The sequence below is a fragment of the Bombina bombina genome, chromosome 7 (genome assembly GCF_027579735.1).
Source record: "Bombina bombina isolate aBomBom1 chromosome 7, aBomBom1.pri, whole genome shotgun sequence".
Classification (NCBI taxonomy): Eukaryota; Metazoa; Chordata; class Amphibia; order Anura; family Bombinatoridae; genus Bombina; species Bombina bombina.
Window position 1 is genome coordinate 294828819 of NC_069505.1, and position 24871 is coordinate 294853689.

The window sequence follows — 24871 nt, forward strand, 5'->3', positions numbered from 1 at the left end:
GTGATTAGGAAATAAATTATAAGCTCTACGTGCTAGATTAATATGCTCGATTGACACTAAGGTGTTCAAATCCCTATACCCATCCTTTGGTTTATTTTCTTTCCCAGCCCATAAAATATCCTCTGATGAGCTATATCCTCCTATGGCCGCTTCTAGTTTCGGCCAAACCACATCCCCTTGTCTCCTTCCTAGTAAAGTGTTTTGGGCCAGTCTGGCTGCCAAATGATAATCTATAAGATCTGGTACTCCCACTCCTCCCAACTGTCTATGACGTGTTAGGGTATGGTGAGGTATTCTTGCATGTTTGGAATCTCTGAGAAATTTATGTAGATCCGATTGCAGGGAGATCAGATCTGATCTATCTATTTTGACTGGTATGGTTCTAAAAAGACAGAGGATTCTCGGGAATATATTCATTTTGATTGATGAAAGTCTGCCATACCACGAAAAGTTTAATTTATTACACTTGTTTATATCTGTCCTAATCGATTTGTATAAAGGGATATAGTTTGCTTTATATAACTTTGTGGAGCGTGTTGTTAAAGTAATCCCTAAGTATTTTATTCAAGCTCCAATATTTAAAGGAACAGTTCACCCAAAAATGTTCTCCCATTTAAATTGTTCCCAGTGATCCATTTTACCTGCTGGAGTGTATTAAATTGTTAAGATGTAGCTAATTTACCCCTATTTTGGCCTTTGAAATAGCTGATTTAGCTTGTGGTATCCCAACCTATACTGAAAGTTTCTATACTGAAGTCTCAGCTATTGAATAGTGTCACGGATACCAAGCTGCCAAGGCCACTGACATCATTGGATTACTGTATTTCCACCGACCCCCTTTTTGTTTGTTACTACACAGCTTGAACTTTGCCCCGAAAGAGCTGATCGCTGCCCTGCTTATCCCCTCCCCGCTTGAACTTTGCCCCGAAAGAGCTGATCGCTGCCCTGCTTATCCCCTCCCCGCCTTATCGAGGTCCAGGCGGAATCTCATGGAACTACTCACCGGCGGACTCGATAGAGATCCCCGCCGAACTTCAAACTAGGTTACCCCAGCGGCCCTTTGCCTCAGAGCTCCACTCTTTTGGGGATTTGTCAGACAGGGGAAGGGCATGGGTTGATTGCTAAGAGGGAGCTCACCCCGGAACCAGGAATTTAGACACCTCGCTGCCGCTTTTTGTAATGTGACATCTGGGGGTCTGGGGCTTTCCAATGGTACCCAGGAATAGCCGCCGCTCCCTCAGGATCACCCTGAACTTATGACCTAGATATTGTGGGATCTCTGCATTCCTATGGCTCCTATGGAGGCGCCATCCTGTTTGGAGGGGCGGGAATCTTAAGATGAGATAAGGCTCTTATCGAGATGAAAATGTGTATATAAGCTGTGTGTTTTTCCCAATAAAGTCTGTTTGTGTTTCCCCTTAACACTGGTGTTGTCTGGTTATTAGGGTGGGCTCTTGCTAAAATCACTTTCCCTGCTCTACAGCTACAGGTTCCAGGCTAAGGAAGGACCCTTTGGTGGAGATACCTAGTCGAGGTATCCAAAGTCCGTCACAAATGGCCTAAGTAAACACAGCCAGCAGTGGGGTACAGTATAGCTAAGTTAAAACATGATATTTTTCATTGTTCTCTCTGTGTATTGAGCGTTAGTTTTCCAGACAAATATAAGATAAGGAAGCCAGTGTGTGCACACAAAGTGATAACATAACGAGATATGATATTACCTTAAAGGGACAGTTTACTCAAAAAATGTCTCCACTTTAATTTGTTCCCAATGATCCACTTTATCTGCTGGAGTGTATTAAATTGTTTACAAGTGATTCCTTTACCCTTATATTGGCATTTGAAATAGTTGATTTAGCATGTGGTATCCCCACCTATTCTGAAAGTTTGTGGCCGCAGGTCCAAGCTATAGATAAGCTTTGTAAACACAGCCAGCAGAAGAAATTACACTCCCAGTGGGATATAGCAGAGATAAGGTAATACAATGTTGATTTTCCATTGTTCTCTAAAAGTACTGGTGATTGTTTTATGGACAGATATAAGATAAAGAAGCTGTATATGTACACAATGTGATACAGTAATGAGATCTGATTATACCTACAAGCTCAACCCATTTTATTAGGTTGTGGCTTCCAAACACAAAATCAGAGCTTTAATATACACAAATAAACCTTAAAAATCTAATTTTCATAATTTTTTTACTCTGCAGTTGGTAAAAAAAGCAATTGTAAACAAATTAAGGGAAAAACTATTTTACAGTATACTGTCCCTTTAAGTTCAACCCATTGTAATAGGCTGTGGTTTAAAAACACAAACCCAACTACTTCATATACACAAATAAACCTGAAAATGCAATTTCTCATACATTTTATACTCTTGGTATAATACTCTTTTATACAGCTGGTATAACAAGTCACTGAAAATACATTAAATATAAAAACAATTTTACAGTGTACTGTCCCTTTAACTAGAAATGCAAGAAAAAGAGGCAATGTTAATATATTATTTGGTATCGACCACTGAGAATCTAGACTACACATGTATTGAACAGACACATAAAATAGCGGTCAATTACAGTTAGTAAAGCCTTATAAAATAAACTGCCTATTATAGCAATGTGAAAATGTAAAACCGATTGAAATAGTGAGGTATTAAATTAGCAAATATACTGAATGTTGTGTTTGTATATGCACCTTCAGGTCTTCTCTCCACTCGTTCATTCCATAGCTCTTCGAGATCTCTGGTTGGAAAATATTCATTTTTGCCATTGCAGTGGCCAAGCGGGTCATTGACTGCCGTCCACTTCCTCCAACTCCAACCAACAATGCGTTGCCCCCTGGTTGCTTCAGGATGCGGCAAATGCGAGACAAATGTTCTAAAACATATCTATCAAGGTAAAGTGCAACACAAGATTATTACACACCACATGATTTCTAGAATGTTAACCATTTAACGAGATGGAGCAGAAAACAGAAATCCACCCAATATGCCCAATATTTTTATTAAAGGGAAAAGTAACCCGGTGAAACAAAGCTACAAATAATTGCAGACATAAGTACAATCAAATGTGCCTTTAGGTAAAGGAGACAACAGCTTAGAGCTTTAACCTTCAATGGTGGCTACCAGGCCCAGTACAGATGATCAAAAACAAAACCGTGTAAATTATAGCCTCTTCGTAAAGGGACATGAAACCTAAATATTTTTATTTATGATTCAGATAGAACATACAATTTTAAACAACTTTCCAATTTACTTATATTATCTACTTTCCTTCATTTGCTTGGTATCTTTTGTTGAAAAGCATATCTAGATAGACTTAGGAGGTTAGAGCTAGCTGCTGATTGGTAGCTGAACTTGTATACCCATTTTCATTGGCTCACAATTTTTTTCGGCTAGCTCCCAGGAGTGCATTGCTGCTTCTTCAATAAAAGATACTAAGAGAATGAAGCAAAAGTAAATTGAAAAGTTGTTTAAAAATGTATAATCTATCTGAATCATGAAATAATTTTGGGGGGTTTCCTGTCCCTTTAAGAACAGATTTGAAATCACTGTATAGTTTATATCAGTCTGAATGATCTTGTTCAAAGAAAACTTTCTCATCAGTGTATTATTTAGGATAAGAGATTTATTTTTGTTGGTAACTACCAAAACTGAGAGAACATATTTCTTTGATTTTGAATATTGTAAAAGTTCAATAAAACTTAAAGGGATAGGAAACCCATTTTTTTCCCATGATTCAGATAGAACATAAATTTTAACACATTTCCAATTTACTTCTATTATAAAATGTTCTTTGTTTTCTTGGTATCCTTTATTGAAAAGCAGGAAGGTATGCTCAGGAGTGTGCACGTGTCTGCAGTACTATATGGCAGCAGTTTAGCCACATTGTTATACATTAGCAAGAGCACTAGGTAAGAAAGAGAATAAGACAAATTAACCCCTTAATGACCGGACCATTTTTCAATTTTCTTACCCTTAATGACAATGGCTATTTTTACATTTCTGCAGTGTTTGTGTTTAGCTGTAATTTCCCTCTTACTCATTTACTGTACCCACACATATTATATAGCGTTTTTCTCACCATTAAATGGACTTTCTAAAGATACCATTATTTTCATCATGTCTTATAATTTACTAAAAAAAAAAAATAATAAAATATGAGGAAAAAATGGAAAAAAACACACTTTTTCTAACTTTGACCCCCAAAATCTGTTACACATCTACAATCACCAAAAAACACCCATGCTAAATAGTTTCTAAATTTTGTCCTGAGTTTAGAAATACCCAATGTTTACATCTTCTTTGCTTTTGTTGCAATTTATGGGGCAATAAATACAAGTAGCACTTCGCTATTTCCAAACCACTTTTTTTCAAAATTAGCGCTAGTTACATTGGAACCCTGATATCTGTCAGGAATACCTGAATATCCCTTGACATGTATATATTTTGTTTTAGAAGACAACCCAAAGTATTGATCTAGGCCCATTTTGGTATATTTCATGCCACCATTTCACCGCCAAATGCGATAAAAAAAAAAAAAAAGTTCACTTTTTCACAAAATTTGTCACAAACTTTAGGTTTCCCACTGAAATTATTTACAAACAGCTTCTGCAATTATGGCACAAATGGTTGTAAATGCTTTTCTGGGATCCCCTTTTTTCAGAAATAGCAGACTTATATGGCTTTGGGGTTGCTTTTTGGTAATTAGAAGGCCGCTAAATGCCGCTGCGCACCACACGTGTTTTATGCCCAGGAGTGAAGGGGTTAATTAGGGAGCTTGTAGGGAGCTTGTAGGGTTAATTTTAGCTTTAGTGTAGTGTAGTAGACAACCCCAAGTATTGATCTAGGCCCATTTTGGTATATTTTATGCCACCATTTCACCGCCAAATGCGAGCAAATAAAAAAAAAAAAAACATTTTTCACAATTTTAGGTTTCTCACTGAAATTATTTACAAACAGCTTGTGCAATTATGGCAGACATTGTTGTAAAAGCTTCTCTGGGATCCCCTTTGTTCAGAAATAGCAGACTTATATGGCTTTGGCGTTGCTTTTTGGTAATTAGAAGGCCGCTAAATGCTGCTGCGCACCACACGTTAATTATGCCCAGCAGTGAAGGGGTTAAATTAGGTAGCTTGTAGGGAGCTTGCAGGGTTAATTTTAGAGATCAGCCTCCCACCTGACACATCCCACCCCCTGATCCCTCCCAAACAGCTCTCTTCCCTCCCCCACCCCACAATTGTTCCCGCCATCTTAAGTACTGGCAGAAAGTCTGCCAGTACTAAATAAAAGAGTTTTTTTTTTTTTTTTTTAAATAAAAATAATAAAGTATTTTAGCTGTGATGGACCCCTGCCTTAGCCCCAACCTCCCTGATCCCCCCTCCAGCTCTCTAACCCTCTCCCCTACCTAATTACCGCCATCTTGGGTACTGGCAGCTGTCTGCCAGTACACAGTTTGGCCCCAAAAACCCCCCAAAAAGTATTTTTATTTTATTTTTTATTTAAAAAACTATTTCTGTAGTGTAGCAGCCCCCCACAATACCCCCACCCCCTCCCAGATCCTTTTATATTTTTTTTAAAAAAAAATCCCTTTTTTTTCCCCTTTCTGCCCTCATTCATTGGTGTCAGTGTGGCTAATGGGTGCACGTGCACGCTCACGTGCACACTCGCACATCGTGCGTGTGCACGCGCATCGTGCGTGTGCACGCGCATCGTGCACGCGCATCGTGCACCTGGCGGACACTGGCACTATCGCTACCGGTGCAGAGAGGGCCACAGAGTGGCTCTCTCTGCATCGGAGGCTTGTAAAGTGGTATTGCAGGATGCCTCCATATCGAGGCATCACTGCAATACCCTCAGAGCTGCTGGAAGCATTTGTGATCGCTTCCAGCACTCTGTTTGACAACTGACGTACCAGGTACGTCCATTGTCATTAACTGCTTGTTAATGCATGACGTACCTGGTACGTCAGTTGTCATTAAGGGGTTAAATGGTATTCTCTATCTGAATCATGAAAGAAAAAAATTGGGTTTCATGTGCCTTTAATTAAAAAAATAAATGTAGGGTTGATGGGTCAATGAAAACTTGACTGGTGAAGCATGTGATTGGTTTGTCTAATGAAGCCACATTTGAGTTTTGCAGACACTTTAACCAAATTGCGTTCATACAACGTTAAAGATGCTCACTGATTGGTCTTCATATTCTTTTTGTAAATATGAAGATTTTTCATAAAACATTTTTACCTGAAAATAACAAGGTTCATCCTGGTTTTGTGAGTTTGGTTATATTCTTCCAAGCAGCGCTCTACAACATCACTGAATTGCTGCACACTGGGTATTTCTGCATACAGTCTCTCATCTCCTTCTAGGTCGGGATTCATGTAGTCTCCAAACAATAAATTTCTGATATCTTCTTCAGAAAGCTACAGCCAAAAATGTAGCATTTGTATAAAGAGAAATTAAACAAATCTACCAACATAATCATTAATATCAACAATGAAACCCCTAACAATAAAGCAGAAACTTAAAAGTTAAAGGGACATAATACTTAAAAATATCCCCTGAGCATCTCTATGTAAAAAGGAAGATATTTTACCTCACAATTTCCTCAGCTCACCAGAGTAAGTGCTCTGTAAAAAGGTATCTTTCAGTTACTGCCCAGCTGCAGGTAAAAAAAAAAAAGGAAGGAAGGAAGAAATGAACAGCAGCCAATCAGCATCAGCAGTGCTGAGGTCATGAACTGATTTACTGTGATTTATTGAGATTTCATAGTAAACATCCTTAAACTGAATAGAGAAATAACATGAGTGTGCATGAAAGCTCACTCCCTTAGCTGTCCCGGGACAGACATACTGATTTCCTGCTTAAAGTCCTTTGCAATGGGATGTGACTACTTAGGACATTTTGAGGTAAAATATCTTTCTTTTTTACATAGAGATGTCAAGGTGATATTTTCTAGCCAGCTTTTTACATCTATGCTGCATCACTTTTCAAGTGTTTCAACATTTGGGTATCATGGCCTTTTAATCTTTTTTCACACAACGTTTACCCTAACTTTCCCACCTTCACATACAACTGCACCAGACCACCCACAAGTATTTCAGAATACCATATGATTAGATAAGGTGGAACCATAGGACCCAGGGGGCATTTGAGAGTGGTAGGAGATGGGGGAGCTAATAGTGTTTTAAGACACTATTAGCATGTGAGATGTCAATCACCTTGGAGACTGCTCACTATGGTTGGGTTTAGACTCTAATCTAATCGGTTGGGTTTAGACTCTAGTTGGACCCAGGCAGCATAGTGTCTTAAACTAGCTCTGTTTCAAAGGTAATCATATGAAAATGTAATCTGAATCAGACGTGTATTTCACCAAGTTCTCTTAAATATGATAATTATACACAATACACAGCACTGGAATGACCATAACAAGTGGGATTAGACTGATATACTACAGGAAAGCATTACTGGGCTAAAACGAAGCTGCACCCAGTTGGTAAATCCCGATAGACCAAGCTAAAAATGTATTGAGCTGGTTTTTCATTCCTGAGAGTGCACTTCTCTCTGTGTGTGTGTGTGTATGTATATATATATATATATATATATATATATATATTCATGCTCCACCGGACCAGTGATAGGTTGCTAAACTAGTCTAAATCATGGTGAGGCAGGTAAATAGGTTAAGGTAATAATATAGCATGTTGCTTCCATAAATCCTAAAGTTACTACAAAAATGGAATTTTCTTGAAACATTTTCATTTACAGTTACATATAGCAATACAACCCCTAGTCCTTAATTGTTATTAAAATCCAGTGTTTTAAGAACATTGTGGTCTAAGATAAAAGTGGGTTAGGTCAATGATGCGGCAACTGGTGTTAACACATCTGTGCTCCAACACAAATATTATTGGAATATTATATTACCAGACCGCGCACTGTAGTGTACTATAATATAGTTATCATGAACTATTGTACAGGTTCTCATTATTTTGTTTACAACATTAACAGACCCTGAAAGAGCCGAGTGTACAATTAAAAAAATACAGTTTGATCTCTTGGTATACTTGTTTGAAAAGCAGGTAGGCAGGCTCAGGAGCATGCTCATGTCTGAAGCACCATATGGCAGCAGGGATTGCACGATGAATAACATATATAGCGCTCAAGACATGAGCATGCTCCCGAGTCTAAATACCTGCATTTCAAAAAGGACAACAAGAGATCAAAGTATTTATTTTTAATTGTACACTGCCATATAGTGCTTTAGACATATGCATGATTCTAAGCCTATCTAGGTATGGTCTTCAATAATGGATATCAAGTGCATTTTATAAAATGTTAGGTTTAATGTCCCTTTAAAGAAATCTGCTATCTATATTTCCAATTTGTTTTTTATTTTTTACAAAATGTGACACACACTCATTTAAATTACATACAAAGAGAGAAGCGCTCTACCAGGAACGAACAACAGCTCAGTGGCTTGTTCTATGGCGATTTACCACCCGGAAGCAGCCTCTTTTAGACCAGTGTGCTTTTCACAGAAGAAAACTTTCCTGAAGTATATCAGTCTGATCCCGCCAAGTAAGGTCAGTCCAGCCCCGAAATACCAGGCAATTCTCCTCTGAACAAGGAACATGACAACCCCAGACGATCGTTTCGGCCTCCTATGGGCCTCGTCAGTGAGGTGCAGCCACATTCCTCTAAGCACACTGGGCAAGGAGTCCACGTCTGGCTTCCCCCATCACCCATAGGGAGACCTCCCCAGGGTCATAATAATTTGCATACAAAGAGAGAAGCGCTCTACCAGGAACGAACAACAGCTCAGTGGCTTGTTCTATGGCGATTTACCACCCGGAAGCAGCCTCTTTTAGACCAGTGTGCTTTTCACAGAAGAAAACTTTCCTGAAGTATATCAGTCTGATCCCGCCAAGTAAGGTCAGTCCAGCCCCGAAATACCAGGCAATTCTCCTCTGAACAAGGAACATGACAACCCCAGACGATCGTTTCGGCCTCCTATGGGCCTCGTCAGTGAGGTGCAGCCACATTCCTCTAAGCACACTGGGCAAGGAGTCCACGTCTGGCTTCCCCCATCACCCATAGGGAGACCTCCCCAGGGTCAAAATAATTTGCATACAAAGAGAGAAGCGCTCTACCAGGAACGAACAACAGCTCAGTGGCTTGTTCTATGGCGATTTACCACCCGGAAGCAGCCTCTTTTAGACCAGTGTGCTTTTCACAGAAGAAAACTTTCCTGAAGTATATCAGTCTGATCCCGCCAAGTAAGGTCAGTCCAGCCCCGAAATACCAGGCAATTCTCCTCTGAACAAGGAACATGACAACCCCAGACGATCGTTTCGGCCTCCTATGGGCCTCGTCAGTGAGGTGCAGCCACATTCCTCTAAGCACACTGGGCAAGGAGTCCACGTCTGGCTTCCCCCATCACCCATAGGGAGACCTCCCCAGGGTCATAATAATTTGCATACAAAGAGAGAAGCGCTCTACCAGGAACGAACAACAGCTCAGTGGCTTGTTCTATGGCGATTTACCACCCGGAAGCAGCCTCTTTTAGACCAGTGTGCTTTTCACAGAAGAAAACTTTCCTGAAGTATATCAGTCTGATCCCGCCAAGTAAGGTCAGTCCAGCCCCGAAATACCAGGCAATTCTCCTCTGAACAAGGAACATGACAACCCCAGACGATCGTTTCGGCCTCCTATGGGCCTCGTCAGTGAGGTGCAGCCACATTCCTCTAAGCACACTGGGCAAGGAGTCCACGTCTGGCTTCCCCCATCACCCATAGGGAGACCTCCCCAGGGTCATAATAATTTGCATACAAAGAGAGAAGCGCTCTACCAGGAACGAACAACAGCTCAGTGGCTTGTTCTATGGCGATTTACCACCCGGAAGCAGCCTCTTTTAGACCAGTGTGCTTTTCACAGAAGAAAACTTTCCTGAAGTATATCAGTCTGATCCCGCCAAGTAAGGTCAGTCCAGCCCCGAAATACCAGGCAATTCTCCTCTGAACAAGGAACATGACAACCCCAGACGATCGTTTCGGCCTCCTATGGGCCTCGTCAGTGAGGTGCAGCCACATTCCTCTAAGCCTGGAGGGAAGTCTCCCTATGGGTGATGGGGGAAACCAGACGTGGACTCCTTGCCCAGTGTGCTTAGAGGAATGTGGCTGCACCTCACTGACGAGGCCCATAGAAGGCCGAAACGATCGTCTGGGGTTGTCATGTTCCTTGTTCAGAGGAGAATTGCCTGGTATTTCGGGGCTGGACTGACCTTACTTGGCGGGATCAGACTGATATACTTCAGGAAAGTTTTCTTCTGTGAAAAGCACACTGGTCTAAAAGAGGCTGCTTCCGGGTGGTAAATCGCCATAGAACAAGCCACTGAGCTGTTGTTCGTTCCTGGTAGAGCGCTTCTCTCTTTGTATGCAAATTATTATGACCCTGGGGAAGTCTCCCTATGGGTGATGGGGGAAACCAGACGTGGACTCCTTGCCCAGTGTGCTTAGAGGAATGTGGCTGCACCTCACTGACGAGGCCCATAGAAGGCCGAAACGATCGTCTGGGGTTGTCATGTTCCTTGTTCAGAGGAGAATTGCCTGGTATTTCGGGGCTGGACTGACCTTACTTGGCGGGATCAGACTGATATACTTCAGGAAAGTTTTCTTCTGTGAAAAGCACACTGGTCTAAAAGAGGCTGCTTCCGGGTGGTAAATCGCCATAGAACAAGCCACTGAGCTGTTGTTCGTTCCTGGTAGAGCGCTTCTCTCTTTGTATGCAAATTATTATGACCCTGGGGAAGTCTCCCTATGGGTGATGGGGGAAACCAGACGTGGACTCCTTGCCCAGTGTGCTTAGAGGAATGTGGCTGCACCTCACTGACGAGGCCCATAGAAGGCCGAAACGATCGTCTGGGGTTGTCATGTTCCTTGTTCAGAGGAGAATTGCCTGGTATTTCGGGGCTGGACTGACCTTACTTGGCGGGATCAGACTGATATACTTCAGGAAAGTTTTCTTCTGTGAAAAGCACACTGGTCTAAAAGAGGCTGCTTCCGGGTGGTAAATCGCCATAGAACAAGCCACTGAGCTGTTGTTCGTTCCTGGTAGAGCGCTTCTCTCTTTGTATGCAAATTATTATGACCCTGGGGAAGTCTCCCTATGGGTGATGGGGGAAACCAGACGTGGACTCCTTGCCCAGTGTGCTTAGAGGAATGTGGCTGCACCTCACTGACGAGGCCCATAGAAGGCCGAAACGATCGTCTGGGGTTGTCATGTTCCTTGTTCAGAGGAGAATTGCCTGGTATTTCGGGGCTGGACTGACCTTACTTGGCGGGATCAGACTGATATACTTCAGGAAAGTTTTCTTCTGTGAAAAGCACACTGGTCTAAAAGAGGCTGCTTCCGGGTGGTAAATCGCCATAGAACAAGCCACTGAGCTGTTGTTCGTTCCTGGTAGAGCGCTTCTCTCTTTGTATGCAAATTATTATGACCCTGGGGAAGTCTCCCTATGGGTGATGGGGGAAACCAGACGTGGACTCCTTGCCCAGTGTGCTTAGAGGAATGTGGCTGCACCTCACTGACGAGGCCCATAGAAGGCCGAAACGATCGTCTGGGGTTGTCATGTTCCTTGTTCAGAGGAGAATTGCCTGGTATTTCGGGGCTGGACTGACCTTACTTGGCGGGATCAGACTGATATACTTCAGGAAAGTTTTCTTCTGTGAAAAGCACACTGGTCTAAAAGAGGCTGCTTCCGGGTGGTAAATCGCCATAGAACAAGCCACTGAGCTGTTGTTCGTTCCTGGTAGAGCGCTTCTCTCTTTGTATGCAAATTATTATGACCCTGGGGAAGTCTCCCTATGGGTGATGGGGGAAACCAGACGTGGACTCCTTGCCCAGTGTGCTTAGAGGAATGTGGCTGCACCTCACTGACGAGGCCCATAGAAGGCCGAAACGATCGTCTGGGGTTGTCATGTTCCTTGTTCAGAGGAGAATTGCCTGGTATTTCGGGGCTGGACTGACCTTACTTGGCGGGATCAGACTGATATACTTCAGGAAAGTTTTCTTCTGTGAAAAGCACACTGGTCTAAAAGAGGCTGCTTCCGGGTGGTAAATCGCCATAGAACATGCCACTGAGCTGTTGTTCGTTCCTGGTAGAGCGCTTCTCTCTTTGTATACTCATTTAAATTAGTATATCAATACTAGACCTTTGCAATATCAAATATTTTCATGTAAGTTTCAGATAGGTTGCTTCTTCAACATAAACTCATATTAAACCATTTAGCGCTTACCGCTTCATTTCCTTGTTTTAGATGCTCAAAAACTGATTCAAAATTTTCCTTGAAATGCTCTTTAATAATGTCTTTGATTAGTCTAAAAACCCAGGATCTATCTTTGTCGTCTACCAAGCGGTCATAAAACACTCGAAGCACTTCATGAACAAAAAGACGCACCATCACACGCTTGTGCTCAACAGACTCTTTCTTGACAAGTAAGCAACCTTGTATAACACGTGAGAAATCACGGAGATTGAATGTGTAATGTGATTTTGTTGGCGTAGGTAAGAGGTTTTCCATTGCTTTCTTATACACCTAGAATTTGGGGAGACAGATCACAGCGAGTTTAATATGGTTGTTCCTGAGAATAGGGTCTGTTTTATTATCTAAAAACATTTGTCATTGCTACAAGGTCCTACACAGTATCTTCTAAAGGGAAAATTAGTGTAAACTACATTACTGTATGCAAAGGACAGACACGTGCATTACAGTATAGAGTGCAATAAGAAAGCATATTGCACGTGCAAACTAAAAATTGTAATGTTACACATTGCAACTTGTGTGAAAATTATACAAAATGTGAAGTTTAAAGCTGTTCTTTTCTTTTCCTCATTACAGAATCCAGCTGGTAAAGCTCTGCATTTTATACTGGGCGCCGCCATTTTGTAGCGCAGGTGTTGTTGCATCATGTGACAGAAGCAGTGGTGGCTCGTGGGTTAGTCAAATGGGGGTTCACAGACCAGTTATGTAAAATATATATATATATATATATATATATATATATATATATATATATATAGATATATATATATTACACACACACTGTATATCAAAAAAATTATATATATATATATATATATTACATATATATATTACACACACACTGTATATTAAAAAATAATATATATATGTATATATATATACATATATGTATATATATATATTTATATATATATATATATATATATATATATATATATACACACAGTATATATATAAATATTACAAAATGTATCACACCAAAAATTTATTAAATACCTATGTGGTAAAATATCAGCCTAGTTTTTTTCACAATTCACACACACACACACATATACATATATATATATATATATATATATATATATATATATAATATTTATTACCCTCACACACAATCATATTATAGTGCTTGCTATATTACTTGCAGCCAGCAGGTGGCAGTGGTGCATAACATTTAAGAATTCCAGCAGTGAAGATTTCTAAGATGGAAAACGTTTTTACTACATGTGTTATGTATATTCTTTACTGATGCATAACGATTTTTATTTTTATTTTACATCTGTAGTCCTAGATCATATGGAGGATCCTCCACTGGACAGAAACAGTGCACATATTTGTGATGTTACTGACTTTTGTGACAGCTGTACCGTGCACTTCAGTTTAGCTCACATAATAGAGAGCGGAATCGTTACATTTGTTCAGTTTTTTGCACAGTTTACTAAAAAATACATAACAAAGCTAAGCTCCAAGATGGCGCCCCGCAAAGGGTAAAAATGCAGAGCTTCACTAACTGATAATTGTAAGGGGTTAAAAGAAAAGAATGATTTTGAAGACAGCTGCAGGCACATGAGGAAAACCAATAGCATAGTGTGTAGTAACCGCTGCTGTAGTTGTACTCAGCATTTAAAGGACCAGTCAACACAGTAGATTTGCATAAACAACAAATGCAAGATAACAAGACAATGCAATAGCACTTAGTCTGAACTTCAAATGAGTAGTAGATTTTTTTTCTGACAATTTTAAAATGTATGTCTTTTTCCACTCCCCCTGTACCATGTGACAGCCATCAGCCAATCACAAATGCATACACGTACCATGTGACAGCCATCAGCCAATCACAAATACATACACATACCATGTGACAGCCATCAGCCATTCACAAATGCATACACGCTTATTCTTGCACATGCTCAGTAGGAGCTGGTGACTCAAAAAATTTAAATATTAAAAAACGGTGCACATTTTGTTAATGGAAGTAATTGGAAAGTTGTTTAAAATTGCTGCTCTATCTGAATAATGAAAGTTTAATTTTGATTGAGTGTCCCTTTAAAGTATGCAAGAAAAAAAACATTTAATACAGGGAAAATGCACTCAGGCATACAGCTGATAAGAGTTCATTGTATTCTCCCACCCCCACAGGAAGGTTTATTTTTCTGCTTCATCTTGTTTACAAAGCTTTCCCATAGCCAATCCTACAGTACAGAATGTTTTAGTATAAATGGTGGTTTTAAAAAACACAATGCACTTATTGCACTAGTAGATAATGGTATGTATGCAACTACAGAAGTGACTGCAAATACAAATAAGCTTGAAAACACCATAATTTGATTTGTATTTGATTTAGATATTTTGTTTATCAGTGCTGAGTGCTCCTTGTCCAAATCCCTCTCCCTTGCGAGATTCTCTGTCCCAGACAGTTTTATTACTCTTTCTGTCAAAAGAACTGAGATAAGGGGCAGTCTGCAGAGGCTTAGACACAAGGTAATCGCAAAGGAAAAAAGTGTATTAAAGGGACAGTCTAGTCCAAAATAAACTTTCATGATTCAGATAGAGCATGTAATTTTAAACAACTTACACATTTACTTTTATCACCAATTTTGCTTTGTTCTTTTGGTATTCTTAGTTGAAAGCTAAACATAGGAGTTTCATATACTAATTTCTTAGACCTTGAAGGCCGCCTCTTATCTGAATGCATTTTGACAGTTTTTCACCAATAGAGGGTGTTAGTTCATGTGTTTCATATAGATAAATTTGTGCTAACACACGTGGAGTTAACTAGGAGTCAGCACTGATTGGCTAAAATGCATGTCTGTCAAAAGAACTGAAATAAGGGGGCAATATGCAGAAGCTTAGATACAGGGTAATCACAGAGGTAAAAAGTGTATTATTATAATTGTGTTGGTTATGCAAAACTGGGGAATGGGTAATAAAGGGATTATCTATCTTTTAAAACAATAACAATTCTGGTGTAGACTGTCCCTTTAATATAACAGTGTTGGTTAATCAAAACTGGGGAATGGGTAAAGTGTTTATCTATCTTTTTAAACAATAAAAAATCCTGGAGTAGACTGTCCCTTTTACTTTATAAATCAAACTTTTATGTAAAATTTTTAAAACACCCCTGTTTCACTTTATAATCAATAACATGAGAATTCTATGTGGCTTTATGTATCAATATATATTGTGCTTACCTCCATAGTTCCATTAACAATTTGGTTGCCAAGAGAAAAGAATTCAGGTGAGAATTCATTGTTTCTAAGGTAGAAAGCAACAACAGTAGAAAAAATGCGAACCATAGTCTCATCACTGAATGCGTTAATGGTGCATATATTAAAGTGGCGCAAAAAACGAGGTGTAACTGCATTCCTCCCACCACCAGGGGGACCCATTGCTGCGATCAGCTGCACATCAACCAGACTGATTTTAGTAGTATCTTTCAAGTCATACCTTAAAAAATAAAATCAACAACAATTTATCTCTATTTTGAAGACAAAAATATGGATTAAGTCAAATACTAAAATGTGAATCTAGTTTATCATCATGATTAGCTATACTTAAATTACCAGTTTCCGTGGTCAAAGAACTGCCTCAACAATTCAATGGGTGGTTGCGCTCCATATTTTTCCAAGGCTGGCATGTTCATATCATCAACAAAAATTATACATTTTTTACCCACTGGTGGTCCAAAAACTCCTTTACGTCTTTTATCTAGTCTGTCCATAACAATGTTCTGAAATAAGCATTCCGTAGTTAACATTCTTTCACAAACAATAAAATTCTTACAATTTCATGAAGGCAGATAACTGCACTATTGTTGTACACATTCCTGTTTAATCAACATATTAATCAAATTTTACTTCATACTAGAGATAAATACAGGTGACCCTCGGTTTACGCCGGTTCAATTTGCGCCGTTTCAGAATAACAACCTTTTTTTTCCAGTCATGTGACTGCTATTGAAAAGCATTGAAAAGCAGTGCCCTAATTAAAATAGCCAGTAGGTAGAGCTGTCCGCTTGTGATGCAGCAAAGTTTTGCAAGCTTAGCAGATTGAAATTAATCTGTGTACACAAAACAGACATTAGCTATCGAGCAGCTTTCAAAGGAACAAGATCTAGCAACTACTTCCCTATTATCTTCCTGTCCAGCTGCTTGAGGTGAGGGTGCCTAACTGCTTAATCAGTCCAGATTGAAATGCATAGAATAGGTGCAGACCCAATATTATCTAACATGCTAACAATGTAGAGAACTGTTTGCAGAAAAATGCAAGTAAAAAAATGTTTTTGTTCATTAAACTTAGTTTGATAATACAGTCTGTTGTGTGATTATTAGCAAATGTTTTTGTTCACTAAACTTAGTTTGATGATACAGTCTGTTGTGTGATTATTTAATTAGGTTTATAATGCTATTTAGCATTTAACGTCTTCATTTCAAAGCTTTAAAAATAATGTATTATGTGTTACTAATGTCAATTTTGAGAGGGGCCTGGAATCTAACTCCCTCACTTCCCATTGACTTACATTATAAACTGGGTTTCAATTTACAACGGTTTCGATTTACAATCATTCCTTCTGGAACCTAACCCCGGCATAAACTGAGGGCTACCTGTATTAATTCCTATTTTATTCCATATGGCAAATTTATCAAAATACATAAAAGACATTAAAGTTTGATTAAACTTCCATAGAAAAAAAATAATACAACTAACATTTGATTAATATACGAAAACAAAGGGGAGCGACATAGCAAAACTCTCTTATAGATGCCTGAGGAAACAGTCACGACAACTGAGAAACGCATTGCATATTAAAAAACATAATTTATGTAAGAACTTACCTGATAAATTCATTTCTTTCATATTAGCAAGAGTCCATGAGCTAGTGACGTATGGGATATACATTCCTACCAGGAGGGGCAAAGTTTCCCAAACCTCAAAATGCCTATAAATACACCCCTCACCACACCCACAAATCAGTTTAACACATAGCCAAGAAGTGGGGTGATAAGACAAAAGTGCGAAAGCATAAAAAATAAGGAATTGGAATAATTGTGCTTTATACAAAAAAATCATAACCACCACAAAAAGGGTGGGCCTCATGGACTCTTGCTAATATGAAAGAAATGAATTTATCAGGTAAGTTCTTACATAAATTATGTTTTCTTTCATGTAATTAGCAAGAGTCCATGAGCTAGTGACGTATGGGATAATGAATACCCAAGATGTGGATCTTCCACGCAAGAGTCACTAGAGAGGGAGGGATAAAATAAAGACAGCCAATTCCGCTGAAAATAATCCACACCCAAAATAAAGTTTAAATCTTATAATGAAAAAAAACTGAAATTATAAGCAGAAGAATCAAACTGAAACAGCTGCCTGAAGAACTTTTCTACCAAAAACTGCTTCAGAAGAAGAAAACACATCAAAATGGTAGAATTTAGTAAAAGTATGCAAAGAAGACCAAGTTGCTGCTTTGCAAATCTGATCAACCGAAGCTTCATTCCTAAACGCCCAGGAAGTAGAAACTGACCTAGTAGAATGAGCTGTAATCCTTAGAGGCGGAGTTTGACCCGACTCGACATAAGCATGATGAATTAATGATTTCAACCAAGATGCCAAAGAAATGGCAGAGGCCTTCTGACCTTTCCTAGAACCGGAAAAGATAACAAATAGACTAAAAGTCTTTCGGAAATTCTTAGTAGCTTCAACATAATATTTCAAAGCTCTAACTACATCCAAAGAATGCAATGATCTCTCCTTAGAATTCTTAGGATTAGGACACAATGAAGGAACCACAATTTCTCTACTAATGTTGTTAGAATTCACAACCTTAGGTAAGAATTTAAAAGAAGTTCGCAACACCGCCTTATCCTGATGAAAAATCAGAAAAGGAGACTCACAAGAAAGAGCAGATAATTCAGAAACTCTTCTAGCAGAAGAGATGGCCAAAAGAAACAAAACTTTCCAAGAAAGTAATTTAATGTCCAGCGAATGCATAGGTTTAAACGGAGGAGCTTGAAGAGCCCCCAGAACCAAATTCAAACTCCAAGGAGGAGAAATTGACTTAATAACAGGTTTTATATGAACCAAAGCTTGTACAAAACAATGAATAACAGGAAGACTAGTAATCTTTCTGTGAGAAAGAACAGAAAGAGCAGAGATTTGTCCTTCAAGGAACTTGCAGACAAACCTTTATCCAAACCATCCTGAAGAAACTGTAAAATTCTAGGAATTCTAAAAGAATGCCAAGAAAAATTATGACAAAAACACCAAGAAATGTAAACCTTCCAGACTCGATAATATATCTTCCTAGATACAGATTTACGAGCCTGTAACATAGTATTAATCAGAGAGTCAGAGAAACCTCTATGACTGAGAATCAAGCGTTGAATCTCTATACCTTCAAATTTAAGGATTTGAGATCCTGATGGAAAAAAGGACCTTGTGATAGAAGGTCTGGTCTTAACGGAAGAGTCCACGGTTGGCAAGTGGCCATCCGGACAAGATCCGCATACCAAAACCTGTGAGGCCATGCTGGAGCCACCAGCAGAACAGACGAGCACCCCTTAGAATCTTGTAAATTACTCTTGGAAGAAGAACTAGAGGTGGAAAGATATAGGCAGGATGATACTTCCAAGGAAGTGACAATGCATCCACTGCCTCCGCCTGAGGATCCCTGGATCTGGACAGATACCTGGGAAGCTTCTTATCTATTTCTGGAAGTCCCCACATTTGAACAATTTGAAGAAATACCTCTGGGTGAAGAGACCATTTGCCCGGATGTAACGTTTGGTAACTGAGATAATCCGCTTCCCAATTGTCTATACCTGGGATATGAACCGCAGAAATTAGACAGGAGCTGGATTCCGCCCAAACCAGAATTCGAGATACTTCTTTCATAGCCAGAGGACTGTGAGTCCCTCCTTGATGATTGACATATGCCACAGTTGTGACATTGTCCGTCTGAAAACAAATGAACGACTCTCTCTTAGAAGAGGTTATGACTGAAGAGCTCTGAAAATTGCACGGAGATCCAAAATATTGATTGGTAATCTCACCTCCTGAGATTCCCAAACCCCTTGTGCTGTCAGAGACCCCCAAACAGCTCCCCAACCTGTCAGACTTGCATCTGTTGAAATCTCAGTCCAGGTTGGAAGAACAAAAGAAGCCCCCTGAATTAAACGATGGTGGTCTGTCCACCACGTCAGAAAGTGTCGAACAATCGGTTTTAAAGATATTAATTGAGATATCTTTGTATAATCCCTGCACCACTGGTTCAGCATACAGAGCTGAAGAGATCGCATGTGAAAACGAGCAAAGGGAACCGCGTCCAATGCAGCAGTCATAAGACCTAGAATTTCCATGCATAAGGCTACCGAAGGGAAAGATTGAGACTGAAGGTTTCGACAAGCTGAAACCAATTTCAGACGTCTCTTGTCCGTCAGAGACAGAGTCAAGGACACTGAATCTATCAGGAAACCTAAAAAAGGTTACCCTTGTCTGAGGAATCAACAAACTTTTTGGTAAATTGATCCTCCAACCATATTCTAGAAGAAACAACACTCATAAAAGACTGGAAAGGTTCTTTCTAGTGAAAATGAGCAAAGGGAATTGAATCCAATGCCGTGGCCATAAGACCTAAAACTTCTATGCATATATAGCAACTGAAGGAAATAATAGAGACTAAAGGTACCGACAGACGGAACCCAATAGAATTATCCCTCGTCTGATAGAGACAAAGACAGTGACACAAACTTTCTGGAAACCTAAAAAAGGTGACCCTTGTGTGAGGAATCAAGAGCTTTAGAAAAAAAGATCCTCTATCTATGTCCTAAAGAGCAAGTGAATCATATGAGATTCCGCATCCTCAGAAAATAATCTGAATGAAAACAGAAAAATGAAAATATGCATTTATTGTATCTAATGAAAACAAATAATGCTATCAATGATCATAAAAAGGCAAAATAGTTTGAATAAAACTCCAAACCCGGTTCCTAAAAAAGGAACTGGAAGAAATACCCCAGAAGATTCCAGGTCTGAGCAGCGCTTGAACCCCATGGGTGCCCAGCCATGCTTCAACAGTACCCAAAATATATAGGACAGAAACACACTTAAAGAAAGTGTTAGCCTTACTGGAATAAAATCAAAGAAATTTGGACAAAATAGAACCAAATAAATTTCAAAGAAGTCTTAACCTGCCCCTTACCAGCCAAGCTGGAATACGGCACGAACATCGCAATATTAGGAAGCTGATTTCGAACCCCAATTACAAACATGTTACTTGGGAAAGAACTCAGGAATTTGTTCCTTAATAAGAACAACTAAACTAGTATAAGCTTAAAGTTTTAGTCTTAGAACTCAATCTTGAAGCCCAGAGTAACAGTTAAGAATTGAATCCAATTATAAAACAAATAATTGATTATCTTAAAACAAAATACTTCTAGCTAAAATAGCTAAAGACATAGATTAACCCTCATTTGCGAAAATATTCAATAAAATGAAGACACAAATGAAATTATTAGCATTATAGTCTAGTTTAAAGGACCAGTCAATACAGTGGACTTGCATAATCAATAAATGCAAAACAACAAGACAAATGCAACAGCACCTAGTCTAGTAAATGTTGTCCTTTAACAATGCTAAAATAAATCATAATCTGATACTTGATCTTAAAGTAAACAGAAAAAATGAAGCAATTGCAATATCCAAATAAATCACAGGACCAAGAAAAGTACCTGAAACGAAATAATTTTCCATAAATAAGATACAACTATCTAAAGGAAAATAAATACTATTTTGCTATAGAAACAATAGCATAATTAGTAGAAGTAGAGATAGCCCCAATAAATTGGAGAACCCTCCAAATTGAATTTAACTGCTGGCAAAGAATATAGTTTAAAACCTTTGAAAAAGGAATAAAAGAAAATTCTCAGCCTATTCCATTCCCTAGAATGGGGAATTGGAAAGAAAACCTCTGAAAACACAGAAGAAATAAATAGGCAGAAATAGTGTCAGCTAGTCTTAAAGAACTAGTTACCTTAATATCCAAAATAATCAACACCTTTTCAACAAAGAACAAATATACTTTAATAATAGAAAAATAATTAAAAAGTAGATTTGTTAGTGTCAATATCTGATGAAGAAAATTTCTGAAAGAGAAAAAACATCATCAGAGAAAGATAAATCAGTATGTTGTTGGTCATTTGAAACTTCAATAATTAAAAAAAAAGTGAAAAAGACCTAAAAATTTTATTAGAAGGCACGAAGTCAGACAAAGCCTTTAAAATAGAATCAGAAAATATTTCTTATAAATCTTCTAAATATTTCTTGTACATAAAATGTAAGAATGGAAATATATAAAGCATAAACACTAATGGATTCTGTAAAAGTATATCATAATACCTTATTACAAACCATAGCTAAAGATAAACATTTATAACATTTAAAATAAATGAACTTAGCTTTGGTAGAACTGAAACTCAGTTAAGCGTTTTTCCAGAAGTGGCTTCTGATTCAGGGACAATATGAGACATCTTGCAATATGTAATAGAAAAAACAACATATAAAGCAAAAATGATCAAATTCCTTAAATGACAGTTTCAGGAATGGGAAAAAAATGACAATGAACAAGCTTCTAGCAACCAGAAGCAATAAATAATGAGACTTAAATATTGTGGAGACAACAATGACGCTCAAATTTTTTAGCGCCAAAAAAGCCGCCCACATTATTTGGCGCCTAAATGCTTTTGGCGCCAAAAATGGCGCCACATCCGGTAACGCCGAAATTTTTTGGCGCAAAAAAGTCCAAAAAATTACGCAACTTCCGGCGACATGTATGACGCCGGAAATGACAAAAAAAATTTGCGCCAAGAAAGTCCGCGCCAAGAATGACGCAATAAAATGAAGCATTTTCAGCCCCCGCGAGCCTAACAGCCCACAGAAAAAAAGTCAAATTTTAAGGTAAGAAAAAAATGATTTATTCAAATGCATTATCCCAAATATGAAACTGACTGTCTGAAATAAGGAACGTTGAACATCCTGAATCAAGGCAAATAAATGTTTAAACACATATATTTAGAACTTTTATATAAAAGTGCCCAACCATAGCTTAGAGTGTCACAGAAAATAAGACTTACTTACCCCAGGACACTCATCTACATGTAGTAGAAAGCCAAACCAGTACTGAAACGAGAATCAGTAGAGGTAATGGTATATATAAGAGTATATCGTCGATCTGAAAAGGGAGGTAAGAGATGAATCTCTACGACCGATAACAGAGAACCTATGAAATAGACCCCGTAGAAGGAGATCATTGAATTCAAATAGGCAATACTCTCTTCACATCCCTCTGACATTCACTGCACGCTGAGAGGAAAACCGGGCTCCAACCTGCTGCGGAGCGCATATCAACGAAGAATCTAGCACAAACTTACTTCACCACCTCCATGGGAGGCAAAGTTTGTAAAACTGATTTGTGGGTGTGGTGAGGGGTGTATTTATAGGCAAAAAATTATTATAAAACAGTGGGCGCTTAAAGCGGGAGATTAAGTAGATATGTTGAAAGAAATATCTCTATAGGGAATAGATAAAACGTAAGAGAATAATATCAAATACACTGTGGGTATATACTCTTAAATTTATTAAAATATTTATTTAATGGACAGATCTAAATCAACAATTAATAGTCAAGCTCAAAAACAAAAATACAATATACATTCACTCCCAACTATAGTTGCTCATACAACCGTTCACACACTCTCTAAAACAAACAATAATGTCTAATAGAATATATGAACAAGATCAATAAATGAATGCTGGAAATCGCACCAAACACATAAAGTGTGATATATTTCTATGAAATGGCTTAAATAATGATAAAAATTATGTCTGTTCCTGGTTAAAAGTTTATAAAAATTATGTAAAAATTATGTCTGTTCCTGGTCAAAGGTTTATCATAAAAGTTTATAAACAATAAAACATCTGACAGGTCCGCTACAGCAAGGTAAAAAGCCAAGTCTTAGTCTCTTTTCAAAACTGATTGTCCCAAGTCCCAACAGCCGTCGGTCTTTTTCACCGGCGCTGTATAAGATTTGCAAAAAGGTTAGTCTGTGGGACTTGAATACTTTATGGAAATCTCCGTTATGATCATGTGTAATTTAAGGCTCTCCGCCTTCTTACCGAGACTCCACTTTGTATCTCAGCCGCTCTGCTACAAACAACCGACCGCACACTGGCGGTTTCCAAGATTCCTACGTCACCTGGTTTCCGGAACCTCCAGGTAGTTCAGACTTGCGCAAGTCTATTACGAGGTGTTAGAAGACCTCTAATCTTGATTCTGTTACCGCTCTTCAGTACTTACACAGTACGCGGTAGAAATTCTCCTCCAGTCTCCGTCTGTTAGATAGACTAATAGCAGAATGGCAGTTTTGTGTAGTGGCAGGGTGAATCCTCTAAGCGTTTCAACCCGTATGGGTCTTTGTCAAGATACTTTACCCTGCACCTGCGCTTTTTTAAATACCCCGCTGTAGCTCCTGATTTGTTAATTATCCATTTCCTTCCAGCATATGTTAAATGTGGGAATCAATACAAAGACACATGTTTATTCAGATTTTCTAATTCATTCTACAGTCATTCATAAACCCATTCATGTTTGATATCACAATTTCTATCTTAATGTTAAATACAAATCTAAAATACAAATACCACTCTAAAATCATATATTTCATTGTAAAATAGAGGTAGATTATAAAAATAGTGTTATACATTATATGATAGCATATTTACAATATAGATAAAAAGGTAGTAAAAGGTAGCAAATTCGATTTAAATTAAAATCGATTTAAATTAAAATTGCAAGGGGGGGGGTTCCTCATATTTATTTTAAGAAAAATTATGTGTATACAAAACCTAAAAACAGTGAAGCATTACAACTCAAAAGACATTTCTAAAATCATTTTATTCTCAAAAAATCTATTTAAAAATCATATATTTAATAATAGGGTACATTGGAAATGGTCAGATATAATAAATATATAAATAAATAGGTAAGGGAATCACGAGTGGGATAGATAAACTGAGTATTATATTAAAAAGAGATTCTCTTAGAGGGAATGATATTACAAGGAATTACATTACAAATTCAATTAATTAAATTACATTAAAAAAGGGGCCAGTTCCAATTCCGAGTTAAGACCATTGGGGTACAGTGTATTAAAATTATAAATTAACTCTGCTTCTCTTTTTAAAAGTTTATTTTCAAAATTACCCCCCCCCCTCCAATCTTTCCGTACCAAACACAATCCCCAAAATTTAAGATACTTGATGTTATTTTTATGGACATCTCTAAAATGTTGGTATAAATGTGTATCTAGCTTCCCCTTTTCTATATTCCATAGATGTTCCCTAACCCTGTCTCTCAACATCCTGGTTGTTTCCCCTATATAAGAATATTTGCACGAGCATTGTAACATGTACACTACACCCTTACTATTGCACCTAATTGTATCCTTGATCATATATTCTTTATCCATACCTGGGATCACTACATTCTTCTTT

The 24871-nt window shown here is 38.4% G+C and overlaps 1 protein-coding gene across 1 annotated transcript in view; it reads right to left on the bottom strand.

Annotated features, from left to right (window-relative positions):
* DNAH12 (dynein axonemal heavy chain 12) overlaps positions 1-24871 on the bottom strand; it is a 300387-nt gene that overhangs the window by 106519 nt on the left and 168997 nt on the right. The window contains exons 38-42 of the mRNA XM_053689370.1: positions 15883-16049; positions 15511-15766; positions 12293-12592; positions 6240-6418; positions 2694-2886 (exon numbers count right to left, since the gene is read on the bottom strand). Of these exons, the coding sequence (XP_053545345.1) occupies positions 2694-2886; positions 6240-6418; positions 12293-12592; positions 15511-15766; positions 15883-16049 (1095 nt within the window). The remainder of the gene's footprint in view (positions 1-2693; positions 2887-6239; positions 6419-12292; positions 12593-15510; positions 15767-15882; positions 16050-24871) is intronic.